A 14,164-nucleotide genomic window follows, 5' to 3' on the forward strand; every position below is an offset into this window, starting at 1 on the left:
AATACAGGTGTTTGATAAGCATTTTGTAATGTCATTTTAGTTCCTGTGACCTAAAGTACACAGAAGGAGTTCAGTCGCTCAACTGGACTAAAATCATGAAGACCATTGTTGATGACCCTGAGGGCTTCTTTGAACAAGGTGGCTGGTCTTTCCTGGAACCTGAGGGTGAGGTGCGTGCATGAGTGTGGGGTTTCTTATTTTTTATTTAGGTATGCAGTGTTGCCTAATGTCATTTAGGCACTTAAGAGAATGACATCTATATGTAGCACTTAAAGGACATGACCAGTAGAGAGAAACTAAAAAAGAAAAACTTAGTATTATTGTTTCTCTGGGTTAGTTTTACTGGTAAATGGTGAGCTTGGTTAGGAATTGATAGTCACTGTGCACATTCCTCACAGTTTCTTACTGTTTGGAGGTGATGAGATTGAGTCATTTTTCAAAAATATTTTCAAAAATAGTCCTCCTGAGGCTGAAGAGAGATGACTCAGTACTGCCTGATACTCCAGAGGACCTGAGTTTAATCCTATCACCCACATGGCAGTTCACAACTACCATAGGATGTTGTAGATAGATAGATAGATAGATAGATAGATAGATAGATAGATAGATAGATAGATAGATAGATAGATAGATAGATAGAAAGAACTTTTTAAAAATAGAGCTCCTACCTTGGTATAATGTGTGTGTTTATTTCATTAATTTTCACAGACAAAAAGAAATTGAGTTTTCCAGAATCTAATAAGTGTACCTTAAAGTGTAATTTTTAAGACAAATTCTTTATCTCTTGGTCATTCAACTTCCTGAGTTTTATATATGAAATGCTAGTGTGAATTTTGCTAATAATGTTAATCAGAGAGAAGTAGTGAACGGGTCTTACGTTTTCTGTACGTACTTCACCAGGGCAGTGATGCTGAGGAAGGAGATTCTGAGTCTGAAATTGAAGATGAGACTTTTAATCCTTCTGAGGATGACTATGAAGAGGAAGAAGAGGACAGTGATGAAGATTATTCATCAGAAGCTGAAGAATCAGGTTAAAGAGTATTTGTTGGCCTGAAGAAATGTGCATAATAGCACTTGCTGTTACTGATCCTGAGCTTGGAATTCTCTGCATGTATATAGAGCCAAGCTTGCTTGGAATAGCACTAGGGTATAGCAGAGTCAGGGATAGAGACCAAAGGTCCATGGGGATTTACAGGCCACCAGCCTAACCAATAGAAAACTCCCAACAGCTTTAGGCTTACTTGAGAGGCCCCATTTAAAGGGAACAGATAAAGAAGAGGGGCATCAAAATTCTCAGGCCTGCACATGCACAGGCTAGTGCACCTGTACGTGTAGGAAATACATATCGTGGCTTCCTAATCTGATATCATTCCTACTTTTAAAAAGGGACATTTCTACATTCTGTTGTACTTCTGCATGACTAATGTGCGATCGATATTTTTCCAGACTATTCTAAGGAGTCTCTGGGGAGTGAAGAGGAAAGCGGGAAGGACTGGGATGAGCTAGAAGAAGAAGCACGAAAAGGTTATTTGAAAAAATTGTTGTTTTGAGTGACTTATTTTTTCATTTATTTATGTGTGAATTTCTAACACAGTTCTTTACTTTGAGTGTTAATGTTGGAAGCCAATGAGAGTTGGAAAAGAGCACTATAAAACTGTTTGGGTAGGAGGCTGGGGCGACTGCTCAGTTGTTAAGTGATTGCCATTCAAGCATGAAGTCTGCATTTGTATCTCTAGAACCCTCACATAAATTGCACACCAAAAGTCTGGTGCTGGAGAGGCAAAGATAGGAGGATCCTTGGGTTTCCTTGCACGGCCAGCCTAACCATATAGTGGGTCCAAGTTCATTCAGTCCATATCCTGTCTCATAAGATGGGAAACAGTTAAGCTAATTTTAACCTCTGCTCTTTGTGCTCCCCCAGCACATATACACACACTACATGCATAGATTAAAAACAAAACCTAAGTAATAGGTACAACTTAATCAAAGGAGATCAAAGATTCCATCTCTTCAAGCTTTTGATATGTACCAGTGTAGCCAGGAACTCTTTTTATTCTATTTGTAAATAAGCTTTGTCTAGGTCAGATAACTAGTAACTGACATGATGAAGATTAACTGTCACATTAGTTGATGCTATCCATTAACGCTCTGCCTTCTAATTAGCGGACCGTGAAAGCCGGTATGAGGAGGAAGAAGAACAGAGCCGAAGTATGAGCCGGAAGAGAAAGGCATCTGTACATAGTTCAGGCCGTGGCTCTAACCGTGGTTCCAGACACAGCTCTGCACCCCCGAAGAAAAAGAGAAAGTAATATGAACCTTGGGTCCTATGTTCCATTCTTTCTGCAGACAACTCCTAAAATGACATGACATAGAAACTGTTTTTCCTTTTGGTTTCATTGAAGTTTTGCCGTTTGTGTTTATGGGTTTAGGGGCCATTTGTGCGGACCAAGCTACTCGGGGAATTCCAGGCCCACCAGGACATGTGCCAGTGGCCCCAATCAGATGGCTGGCAAGGGAGGCGGTGTTGAAGGGCAGGAGGCTCCTGCCACTGTTGATACCATTTGCTCTTCTCTTCTGACAACTTATCTTTGGTGTCTCAAAGCTGAATTACCAAGACAGTGCTATAAGCTGACCACTAACTATTTCTACTATGATTCTTTTTTCTTTACTTTTTTGTTTTTCCTGGCTGTTTGAGACAGTCTTGCTATGCAGCCATGGCTGACCTTGAAGTCGCTGTAAACCAGGCTAGCCTCAAATGTATGATCCTTTTGCTCTGCCTCCCAAGTGCTGGGGCCCCAGGCCTGAGTCACTATACTTAGGTGAAGCATGGTTCTAGCCCAGAGTCAGTCCTCCATCCGTCCCTTTATCAGTTTCAGATCGGAAGTTCTTAAGAAGGTTCTTGGGCTTTGCTGATGATTGTGATATACACGGCTGAGCTAAAGGCAGAGTGGCTGGTGTCTGGTCTTACGTTGTTCTGGTTTCTTGCCTCATGCACATTCTGGGGTGTTTTGCTGCGTTGAAGACACACACGGGCACTCCATGGCTGGGTTTTACTTTTTTCCTCCTTAAAAGTCCATTTGTGGTACAGTGCTGGAACACAAATTACCACTGTCTCCTCTGACACATCTAAGGAAGAATGGTCACGCTTCATGAAGATGAAGTCTAGAGGGAGGCTTAAAGGAGTCAGCACGGATCTCAAAGAGTAAGTCATGTCTTGACCTAGAATATCTTGACAAGAAGAGAATCGGAAGAAGGCCACACCCACAAGGCTGGGCTCTGCTGCTCCTCCCTTTGTCTGCAGTGTCCTGTGTTGGTTGCTTCCGATGATCAGCTTTGAAATACTGGGGGGTTCTATTTTGCCATCCTCCCCTGCAGGTTCTCTGCACCCGCCTGTCCCACTTTGCCTCCTCTGTTCTGTGACTTTATGAGAAGGGGCTTCTCAGATTTTATGTTTGTCTGTTTTCTCTCCTTAGCAGTAGGACTTGATATTTTGAATTTTGGAAGAACTAAAAGATAAATAAACTGGGATTTTTTTGTTTTGTTTTTTTGTAAACTTGTCTTTTATGGCCATTTCTTTGCAGTGTCTAAAGTCAAGTCTTCCCTACTAAAGTGTTAAGGTGTTAGAAGAAAATGCCTTTTCTCCAACTAGTACCATAAAGGTTCACTGATGGTTGTGAGCCTTGTCATTAGTTTGAGAAACAGATAGCAAGATAGCACAGGAGACCAGATTTATAGCATAGCATGTTATTTTATAAGACACTTTGACCGAGTCCCTCAAATGGTAGAGTAGAAGTTGTTCTTTCATGAAAACAGATCTTCAGTCATCTCCTTATAAATGCCATGGAGGGCAGCAGCTGCTTGGAGAGAAACCTTCAGCCTTCCAATTTGGATGGCATGGTTTCCGGGGCTCACAACTGTAGACAAGGGTAAGAAGACAGTTAGGCACCAGTAGAGTTCCATTTACACATGTTTGCTTGTCTGTCTGTTTGTGTCAGGGTCTCATTCTCACCCTGGCTGGCCCATAACTCACTGTATAGACCAGGCTGGCCTCCTCAAACAGAGATCCTGCTTCTGCCTTCCAAGTTCTGGGACTAAAGGTATTCATGCGTGGCACAGCTGTTTATACTTTTATATACCTGGTGTTTACCATATTGGAGCTACTTTTATAGGAAAGTGAAACCATTTTAGTGTGGTGTGCACTCAATAAGAAAGGTTAAGAAGCTTTGGAGATAAAAGGAGCATGTAAGCCAGAATAGAGAAGAATTTAAAAAAGGATTTTTAGGGCTAGCCAGATGGCTCAGTGGTCGAAGATAACTTGCTGACATGCTGAGGTTGTCAGTCTGCAGAATCCACATAATGAAGTCAAGAAAAAACTTAACTCCTATGGGTTTTCCCCTGACGTTTACATGTGTGCATACATTACATCAAATCTAGACAAGCCGTGATGTGGTCCAGAATGGTTACATAAAGCTGTTTGAAAGACTTCAGGGGCATTTGTCCCTTCAGCTTCACAGATAATTGTCAACAAGTTACACAAATGGGTTATTTTTGTCTATGAATAAGTAGAACTAAGTATAAGATTTTATTACTCACTCTCTAGTTCTTGCTCTAGGATATCTCTTCCAGATTGAAGTATCTTCCACAGTTCAAGGTATGCATAGCCTATATCTTGACATTCTTTTTTTTCTTCATCCAGAGGATCACTTACCACTGTGAACTTTAAACTGAAAACATTAAAATAAATCCATTTAACTTCGTGCTGCTTGCTATTAGCTCCTTATGTTTTCAAACTGAAGTTACACACACCTTAATCCCAGAGCTCAGGTGGATCTCTTGAGTTTGAGGCCAGCCTGGTCTACATAAATTCTAGAGTTTAGAGCAATCAGAGATACACAGTGAAAACTCAAAGGTAATTTGGAATTTGGAGAGATTGCAGATGGATTAAGAGCACTGGCTGCTCTTCTGGAGGACTTGAGTGAGGACATAACCATCTATAACTCTAGTCCCAGCACATCTGACAGTTTGTATGGATCCCCCATGTGTATACAGACATACATGGAAGCTCAACAGCCATATACATAAAATAAAACAATTCACTTAAAAGTAATCATGAATAGTAGTGTTCCCCTGCATCTGAATTCCTTCCTCCCTCCACCTTCTAAAGGAGTTTGGGGAAGGGTTTTGGGCACCCATAGAAGTGGCAGGACAGCTTTAGAGTTGGTTGTCTACTTCTGCCTTGTGTGTTCTGGGGATTGAATTCAAGTTGTCAGTCTTGGAAGTAAGCACTTTCAATGGTTAATCTTTCACACTTACTGAGACAGTGTCATGTAACCTGGTCTGGCTTGCAATTCATTCCATCTTCTAAGACTGACCTCCTGTGTCCACCTCCCAAGTTCAAGTATATGCCACCTCTCCATACATTAATTTTTGAAAACCAAATGTCATTATGATGAGACGACAGGGATAGGTCTGAGAGAACAACATCCCCTCCCCAGAACAGATCAACATTCACTTTTGGTAGCTTCAGCATTGTGAGAAAGGGTGCCAGATGCAATCCCCAAATCTCCAGAAGGCCAAGTTACTGGCATTAGAGCCAAAAGAAGTAAACAACCATACACACAAGTTTTATAAAAGTGTTCCGTATTTAAGTACAGTTATAAGGGTGTACCAACAATACTCCAGTATATGTGAGAGGTTAGCTGAATGGTAACCTCAGAATGTCCAAATGTTCTGTCTGTCCCATGTAGGACTCTGGTGGGGTTCACTGCTGTCACCCAACACAAGTCCCTGCCACATGTGAAACAGGAACTAAACCTAAAATAACTGGCTAGGCAGTCAGGCATGAAGTGGACTCAAATAAATGGAGACTCACCAAATGAAAAGCTATTGAAACAGTAGTATAAGCACACAACTAAACCCAAACTTTGGAAATCATGTCTGACTATCTGCATTGTCGATAGAAGAAGCAGAGGCTTACCGTCCCTCGTCAGAATTTTGAGCATTTAGCATGGCAAACAAAAACTGCCTTCGGCCTTGTTGCTCCACTGGGTCCAGATCTATCACTGTATGAAAGAAAGGTAAAAGAAAATCACAGTGGTAGTGTTTACCTAGTGTTCATGAGGGTCAATCCTCAATATTTCCAGAAAACCAACAAAAGGCTACTGATGCTGTTTGCAATAAGGATTCCCATGACTATCCAACACTGATACAAAGTAGACATCCTCAAAGGAGGTCTGCAGGCTGCTTACTGAAAATAGCTAAAATTGACCTGGTTGTTAGTGGTGGGAGCCTTTAATCCCAGCAAATGTGAAGCTGAGTCAGGCATATCTGTGAGCTTGAAGCTAGCCTGGTCTATGTAGTGAATTCTAGGACAGCCAGGAGTACAGGTTCAATTTCCAGCACCCACATGGCAGCTAACTTCATTTCCAAGGGGACCCGACACCTCTGACTTCTGCAGGTACTGCATGTATATGATGTACAGACATACATGTCAGGAAAATACACATGTATGTGAAATAAATTTTTTAAAAGAAAGTAAAAGCATCTGTTATCTATGACTGCCTGCTTCTGTGTGTGTGCAGATAGCAAATATTAAGTATTTTGGGGTGTTTATCAAATAGGATAGAAAAATATTTCATGGGCTGGAAAGATGGCTCAATGGTTAGGAGTAATGACTGTTCTTCCACAGATCCAAAGTTCAAATCCCAGCAACCACATGGTGGCTCACAACCATCTGTAATGAGATCTGATGCCCTCTTCTGGTGTATCTGAAGACAGCTACAGTGTACTTATAAGTAAATCTTTTTTAAAAAATATCTCATGCCTGGCTTTCTCTAAAAATATTTACTTCCAATATCTCTTTCTGAGAAAGCTAAAGCTTTCAGAAAACATCTATTAAAATAAATCAAGAAGTGGGTGGGATGGGGCTGGAGAGATGGCTCATTGGTTAAGAGCACTGACTACTCTTCCAGAGGTCCTGAGTTCAATTCCAGCAACCATATGGTGGCTCACAACCATCTGTAATGACCTTTCTTAGTGTGTCTGAAGATACCGTGTACTCAAATATATAAATAAATATTAAAGAAGAAAGAAGAAGGGATGGGAGGTGGAGAGCTCAGTGGTTAAGAGCTCTTGACTATTCTAGAGGTCCTCAGTTCAATTCCCAGCAACCGAGTGGTGGCTCACAACCATCTGTAATTGGATCCAATGCCATCTGGTGTGTCTGAAGAAGCTACAGTGTGCCCACATACATAAAGTAAGTAAATAAAATCTTAAAATGAAAGCAGGCCAGGTGCAGTGGCAGGCAAATGTCAGAAGGGAAAAGGAAGTGAAGGTGCCTAGCACTGCAAACATTAATATTTATACATTTTAGAGTAACAAAATCTTGGTTCAGTTGTGTGGGGGTGAAGTGACATGAATGTAGAGTCAGGTGGCTTGAAACTTATCTAAGACAGGAACATCTACAATTAGTGAATCGCAGAATTACAGTGGAGACATTTGGACATACGAGTAAATTCCAGAAATAGCCAAAAAGAGTTTTTAAAAACCCTTAACAGAGAGTTCAATCGGGGTTGGGAAAGTGTGGTTTAAAGAAACTAAAACAAATGACTGCTTAGTTAAATTCTGTGTCTTGGGCTTACTTGATATTTTCAAACTGTATGCAGATACCACTTAGGTAAATGTGGTAACTAGAGAAAGTACTTGGGTCCGCCTCCATCAGTGGTAAGTACATCTGATCCCAACTAATTGTTTGCTTGCCTCCCCTGCCCACTCAACATGCAGGAGAGCTCACCCTTGCTAAAGTGGAAGTGGATTTCTTCACCTGCCCTTGGTTTCCTCAGAGACATTGGAGTCTCTGTCTCTGACAGAGGCAGATCACAGAATTTGTACTCCACGTATACCTGCTGGATATTCTCATCTGACATGACATCAGCCTCAGGGCAGAAGGCCAGGGAGACGATTTCAATGCACATCTTCTCTGAATCCTGAAATGGAAATATTGATTTCCTAAGGTTAATGAGACAGTGCTCGCACAATACTCTGGAAACCCATCATGACACACTAGCAAGTTGTTTACTGACAATTCACAGGCAAACTGCTTACAGCAGACAACTTGGCTGAATTGCCACAGAGTCCCTGAAATACGTGTAAGGAGAATCCAGTCTGTCTCCTACTGAATCAGTTACTAGGCCAGTCTTCCCTGGCTATTTTCACAAACAATGAAGAAGCTTGGAGTGGTGGTTCACTGGGGAAGAGCCTGGGTTCAAGACTAGCTTGGATTTTGTAGTAAGTTTTTTGTTGTTTGTTTGTTTGGGAGTTTTTGGTTGGTTGGTTGGTTGGTTGGTTTTGGGTCTCCAAAAGCTAATCCAAACTTTTTTATTTTCTGGGATTTGGGGGGGGCAGGATTGGTTTGTTTTGTTTTTTGGAGACAGGGTTTCTTCCTGGCTGTCTTGGAACTTGCTCTGAAGATGAAGCTAGCCTCAAACTCACAGATCTGCCTGCCTCTGCCTCCTGAGTGCTGAGATTAAAGATGAGCAATACCTCCACCAGTGGCTGGGCTTTTTCAAAATGACCTGTTTGCCATTTCCTTCTCAACCCACACTAGGAAACCGTTGGCTTCTGTTTGTCTGTTTGTTTGTTTTACTAGCACTTTCCAAAATGAAAGAATAAGATAGAGGGAGACAGTTCTGGGGCCAAGAGCATTGGCTGTTCTTCCAGGGGACCTATTGTAAGTCCAGTTCCAGGGTGCCTGGCTCCCACTTCAGACCTCCAGTGATACCAAGCAAGCATGTGGTGCATGGGCATATATGAGGCAACACACCATCCCATGAAATAAAAACTAAAGTGTAATCAGTGTGACGGTGCAGGAACAACAGAACACAGTTATTTAGATCAGTCTGAGTCCCACTCTCTCCACACTGTAAAACAGTGATTTTTCAGGCAAGTCCCTGCCTAAGAGACTCCATTTTGAGGTTGAAGAACTGTGCACCTGGATGAACATGTGACTGACACCATATGTCCAATACTGTCCTCATGTCACAGACCAATAAGCAATTATTCCTGGTCATAGAAGGAAAATCACCCAATAAATTTATCAGGGTACATTGAATCTCTAGAAGCACATGGGCATATTAAAAGCATATCATGAAACCAAGCTGGAGGATGTATCAGAGATACCAGACTGAGGAGACATAGCTCTCATCTGAGCCCCATAAAGGGAAGACAAGCCCCATCTGTCACCTGACAGTCCCAGCAGGTGATGAACTCCCAACAGTCCCAAGGGCTTCAGGTTGACTCAGTTCCTGCTGTATGCAGCAAACAGCCTACTTTAATTACTGTCAGCCCATCCATCTGCCTGTCCTCACGGCTGCAACTCAACAGTGCAGCCTGACTCTACAACAGCAGCTGCAGCACACTTCCAAAGACCCCTAGGGGCTCTGCCATCTTGTGGCCACAGAGGTTCTATTTGCTTCTGAACTCTCTTGACTCTTGTGGCCTCTTCGCCCTTTACAGTCTTTAGAGCAATGTGCAATGTTTGACTTGAGAATTGATGTCAATAATCTACACTGAGGTAAAAGAACCCATGCTTGCCAGGTGATGGTAGTGCACACCTTTAATCCCAGGGACAAGTGGGTCTTTGTGAATTTGAGGGCCGATCCACAGCAAAACCCTGTCTCAAAAAAAAAAAAAAAAAAAAAAAAAGTAATAAATTCTGAAAGTGTGAAAACACAAATGTGTTCACCTATGCTTCTGATGGCACGTTCATGACAGCAACAAGACAACAGAACAGAGCAAATTGGAAGGACTCGGAGGGAAGGCTCAGGACGAAAGAGCTGACTATGAGAGCACAGGGCATGCAGGAAAGTGAGGCTCGTTTCTTGAAACTCTTTGCTTGCTAGGCAAATGTTCTACCACAACCCTAGGCCTGTTTGCTCTTGCAGTATTACTAACTAGACCCAGAGAATGAGTGTATTCAGCTGGTGCTCCACCACTGTTCTATTCCCCCTCTTAATGTGTATGGGTATTTTGACATATATGTAAGTGTACATATGCATGTATGTATATGTGCACCCGTGTGCGTGCAGTACCCAATGTTCCAGTATTCAGTTCCTTTTCCAGTCTGATACTTCTTATATTGCATTTCTTAACAACAACTCCCCTCCTCACCCAGAAAAAATGGTGGTGGTATGGGACTGTGAGGTGGCTCAGCAGGTAAAGGAAGGTGCTGGCAACCTAAATGCAATCCCTAGGACATAGGTGGTGGTGAAGAAAGAGCTCCCTAACCCAGGTTGTATTCTGATGTCCACACACATGTAGTGGCATGGCATGCAGACTCGAGTGTGCACATAATAAAATAAATGATGTTTCACATATTTACACATCTATCCAGTCTTGTACTCAAATCACTTATTTGACCTTGTTACCTTTAGCACAGAGGTTATCATTTCCTTTTAGCCCAGACTGGCCTTGAGCTCGTTATGTAGTGAGGATGACCTTGATCTTTCTACCTCCATCATTCAAGTTCTAGGATCACGGGTGTGCACTGCCACCAGGACCTCATAACGTTCTGGGCAGGAAGTCTATCAACGAAGGTAACCCTCCAGCCCTTCATTTCTCTCTGAATGTTTACTGCATGTTTCCTGTGGCCTTGCTCCTAACCGTTCTCCTCCTTCCCCTCTTGCATCCAGCCAGGAAAATGGCGGGAGGATGTGAAAAAAAGTGTTGAAGAACTGGGAGTTAGACAGATCCTTAATAGCCGGGCAGATAGGGAGATGAGCCACAGTTAGGTAGTAAAGATGCCAAACTTCCAAGATGGCAAAGTGCTTTTTCATCCGCGTGATCTGAGTCAAAAACCTAGCAGCCAGGCAACAGAACTTGGCAGCTTCACTCGTGTGGTTCTGGATTTAGAGTCGAGAAGGGTACAGGAAAGGGGTTGTGGACTCTTCCACTATGGCTAAGAAGAGATGCTGAGGCCAGGCATTTGTCAGAGGAGTCTCTGCATTGAGGCCCAAAGAGGCCATTCATTGTGTGACACTGTCGAGGCGAAGCCTGGGTTCTCCTGGTGACCCTGAAATACCACAGCCATGGGACACCTGATCCAAGAAGAACTGCAGACAAGGTATAAAGCCAGCACAAGAGAAAGGTGTTTCCATCAAAAAACTAGAAAGATTGAGAGGGAAACTGTCTAATCAGCCCCTGAAATCAGGCATAGAAATGCAGAATTTGAAGGCTGTCCCTGCTACGTTTGTCTTGTTTAGCTCCAGTATTTCCTTCCCTCCCTTCTATAATGACAACGTGTATACTGTAACATTGTAAGCTGGAAGTATGTAATTTGCTTTTTACTTTTATGGGGGCCAGGGGCACAGTTAGAAATTGCATTGACTCGCATAAGAGAACTTGGACTTTGAATCAGTATTGAGACATGAGAGACTATGAGGACTTTTGAAATTGAACTAAATGCACCTTTGCGCTATGACATGGCTACAAATAGGGACCAGAAAGTGGAATGTGGGAGTGTGAATGAGTGTGGCCCCCATAGGCTCAAAGATTTCAATTCTTGATCCCAAGTTTGGGAATGTTTAGGAAGTATGGCCTCATCAGAGGAGCTGTGTCACTGGAGGTGGGCTTTAAGGTTTCAAAAGCCTGTGCCAAGCCCAGTCTTGGTCTCTCCCTGCCTGCAGCTTGTGGAGCAGGTGTGAGCTCTCAGCTACGTCTCCAGTGCCATGCCTACCAGCCTGCTGCCGTGCTCCCCACCATAATCTTCATGGACTAACCCTCCGAAGCCGTGAGCAATTCCCCATTAAATGCTTGGATTTCTTTTTAAAACCAAGCAACTTAAAATAAAGAACTGGTGGGCTCTTTCTCCTACCAACAGGCCCTCTCTGCTGTTAGACCAGAAGGCAAGTTGGAGGATGGGTTGGGACATGCTTAGGTCAAATTTGTGGACCGGGCTGGAGGGATGTCTCGGAGGTTAAGACACAGGCTAGTCTTCCAGAGGTCCTGAGTTCACTTCCCAGCAGCCACATGGTGGTTCACAACCACCTATCATAAAATCTGATGCCCTCTTCTGACATGCAGACAGAAACACTGTATACATAATAACTAAATAAATCTTTTTTTAAAAAAAAGTGTGGACTTATCAGCCTTCCTGTCTTTGTTCAAACTGACAAACCCTAAATTAAGGGAGACATGCCCACAGACCAATCTAATGGAAGAAATTGTTCAGTTCCCTCTTTGCAGGTGACTCCATTTTGCATAAGTTTGAACAACTTAACTGATACAGGGACCAAACCAAGTGTGTCTGTAATCCCAGAACTCAGGAGGTTTAGGCCAGACTCCACAAGTTTAAAACAAGCCCGGGCACCAGTGTAAGCTCCTGTCTCAAACAAAATAAAACAAGGAAAAGGAGTAAGCCTCACTTAAGAATCACTCATTAAGGACTGGAGAGATGGTTCAGTGGTTAATAGTACTGGCTACTCTTCCAGAGGTCCTGTGTCCAAATCCCAACAACCACATGGTGACTCACAACCATCTATAATGGGATCTGATACCCTCTTCTGTGTGTCTGAAGACAGCTACGTGTACCCACCCATACATGAAATAAATAAATAAATCTTTAAAAAGATAATCGTTCATTAAGATGAGCATTCCACCTGTGAAAGAGGATGAGCAATACAAGGATTCCTGTGCGGTAACTACTATCAGGACACAGAAACACAGTCAATGTCACCTGGTAGGATTCTGTCTGAATTAAAGGTCATGTGTTACTGACTGAATACTGATCATTGTGAAGAAGAAGGAAAAGAAGGCCAGGCATTGTAACACTCATCTTTCACACCAGCACTCAAGAGGCAGAGGTAGGAGGACCTCTTGTGAGCTCCCAGGCTAGCCTGGACTACATAGTGAGACTGCCTTATTTGGTCACTGTTCTATTACCATGAAGAGACACCATGACCAAGGCAACTCTTGTTTTAGATTTATTTATTTGTGTATTTATGTAAGTACCCTATCTGTATGTACACCTGCAGGCCAGAAGAGGGAACCAAATCTCATTACAGATGGCTGTGAGCCACCTTGTGGTTCCTGGGATTTGAACTCAGGACCTCTGAAAGAGCAGTCAGTGCTCTTAACCACTGAGCCATCTCTCCAGCCCTAATCTATTATCACAATGGCAGAACATGGTGAAAAGTAGGTATGGTGCTGGAGAAGTAGCTGAGAGCTACATCCTGATCCACAAGCAGAGAGAGACACAGAGAGAGAGATAGAGAGAGAAAGACAGAGACAGAGAGACACCAACAGAGAGACAGAGAGACAGAGACAGAGAGGCCCAGGGGTAGACAGACAGACAGGGTCTGGCATGGGCTTTAGAAACCTCAAAGTTTACCCCTATGACACACTTCCTTCAACAAGGCCACACTTCCTACTCCTTGTAATCCTTTCAAACAGTTCTGTTCCCTGGTGACTAAGCATTGAAATATAAGAGCCTGTGGGGGCCATCCTTACTCAAACCACAACAGAGAACCTGCCAAAAGAGAGGGGGTTAGGGGGGAGGTCAGAAAACTGCAGAAACTAAGACATTTCTCTAATTCCTTCCTTTCTTACCATCTCCATCTCCTACAGTAAGTGTGCTCACCTGAAAAATGGCCTCCACCAAGCTGGGTATTACCAAGTCCACAGTGACAGACATGCGTGGCAAGGGATCCAGATAGGGAGGAGAAGCACTGAGCTCAGCTGTCCTTTGCATCAAACGAAGGAAGCACTTTCATTGCCATAGCAACAGACTCCCATCCATACTGATGCTCTTTTCATCTAACTTGCATTTCTCAACAGGCTTCTTGAACCTCACATGTGCAAGCAGTGAGCCCTCTCTTGCTGGTTCCCCTAGTGGAAACCCCAGTTACTTACGGCTTTGGGACACGTCTGAGATTGGGGTGTCACTATGATGTCATCGCTGTCGGTAGTTTGTGCTTCACTGACTTCAGAAGCTTGTTCAGAGGACTCTTGTTTTGCTAGGGAGGAGGCTGAAACACACAATGCTTTCAAAACATTTCCTACACTCCACACCAAAAGCCAGAGCCCACAGCACTTCTGCTGTTTGAGCACTGCTATTTCAGAATTGAACGCTATGTTTCAGAGAGTAACATATTCAGAAGTCTGTTGTCAC

The 14,164-nt window shown here is 43.1% G+C and overlaps 2 protein-coding genes across 2 annotated transcripts in view; one reads left to right on the top strand and one right to left on the bottom strand.

Annotated features, from left to right (window-relative positions):
• SUPT16H (SPT16 homolog, facilitates chromatin remodeling subunit) overlaps positions 1-3,539 on the top strand; it is a 34,118-nt gene extending 30,579 nt beyond the window's left edge. Inside the window, exons 23-26 of the mRNA XM_080926358.1 lie at positions 41-170; positions 901-1,030; positions 1,447-1,524; positions 2,164-3,539. Coding sequence (XP_080782484.1) covers positions 41-170; positions 901-1,030; positions 1,447-1,524; positions 2,164-2,309 — 484 coding nt within the window. The 3' untranslated portion in view covers positions 2,310-3,539. The remainder of the gene's footprint in view (positions 1-40; positions 171-900; positions 1,031-1,446; positions 1,525-2,163) is intronic.
• A 262-nt stretch (positions 3,540-3,801) lies between these two features.
• Positions 3,802-14,164, bottom strand: part of RPGRIP1 (RPGR interacting protein 1) — a gene marked incomplete at both ends in the record, with an annotated part of 44,651 nt that continues 34,288 nt past the window's right edge. Inside the window, 5 exons of the mRNA XM_080926361.1 lie at positions 3,802-3,914; positions 4,594-4,724; positions 5,978-6,062; positions 7,793-7,985; positions 13,906-14,021. Coding sequence (XP_080782487.1) covers positions 3,802-3,914; positions 4,594-4,724; positions 5,978-6,062; positions 7,793-7,985; positions 13,906-14,021 — 638 coding nt within the window. The remainder of the gene's footprint in view (positions 3,915-4,593; positions 4,725-5,977; positions 6,063-7,792; positions 7,986-13,905; positions 14,022-14,164) is intronic.

Source organism: Micromys minutus, assembly GCF_963924665.1.
Source record: "Micromys minutus genome assembly, chromosome: 12".
Classification (NCBI taxonomy): Eukaryota; Metazoa; Chordata; class Mammalia; order Rodentia; family Muridae; genus Micromys; species Micromys minutus.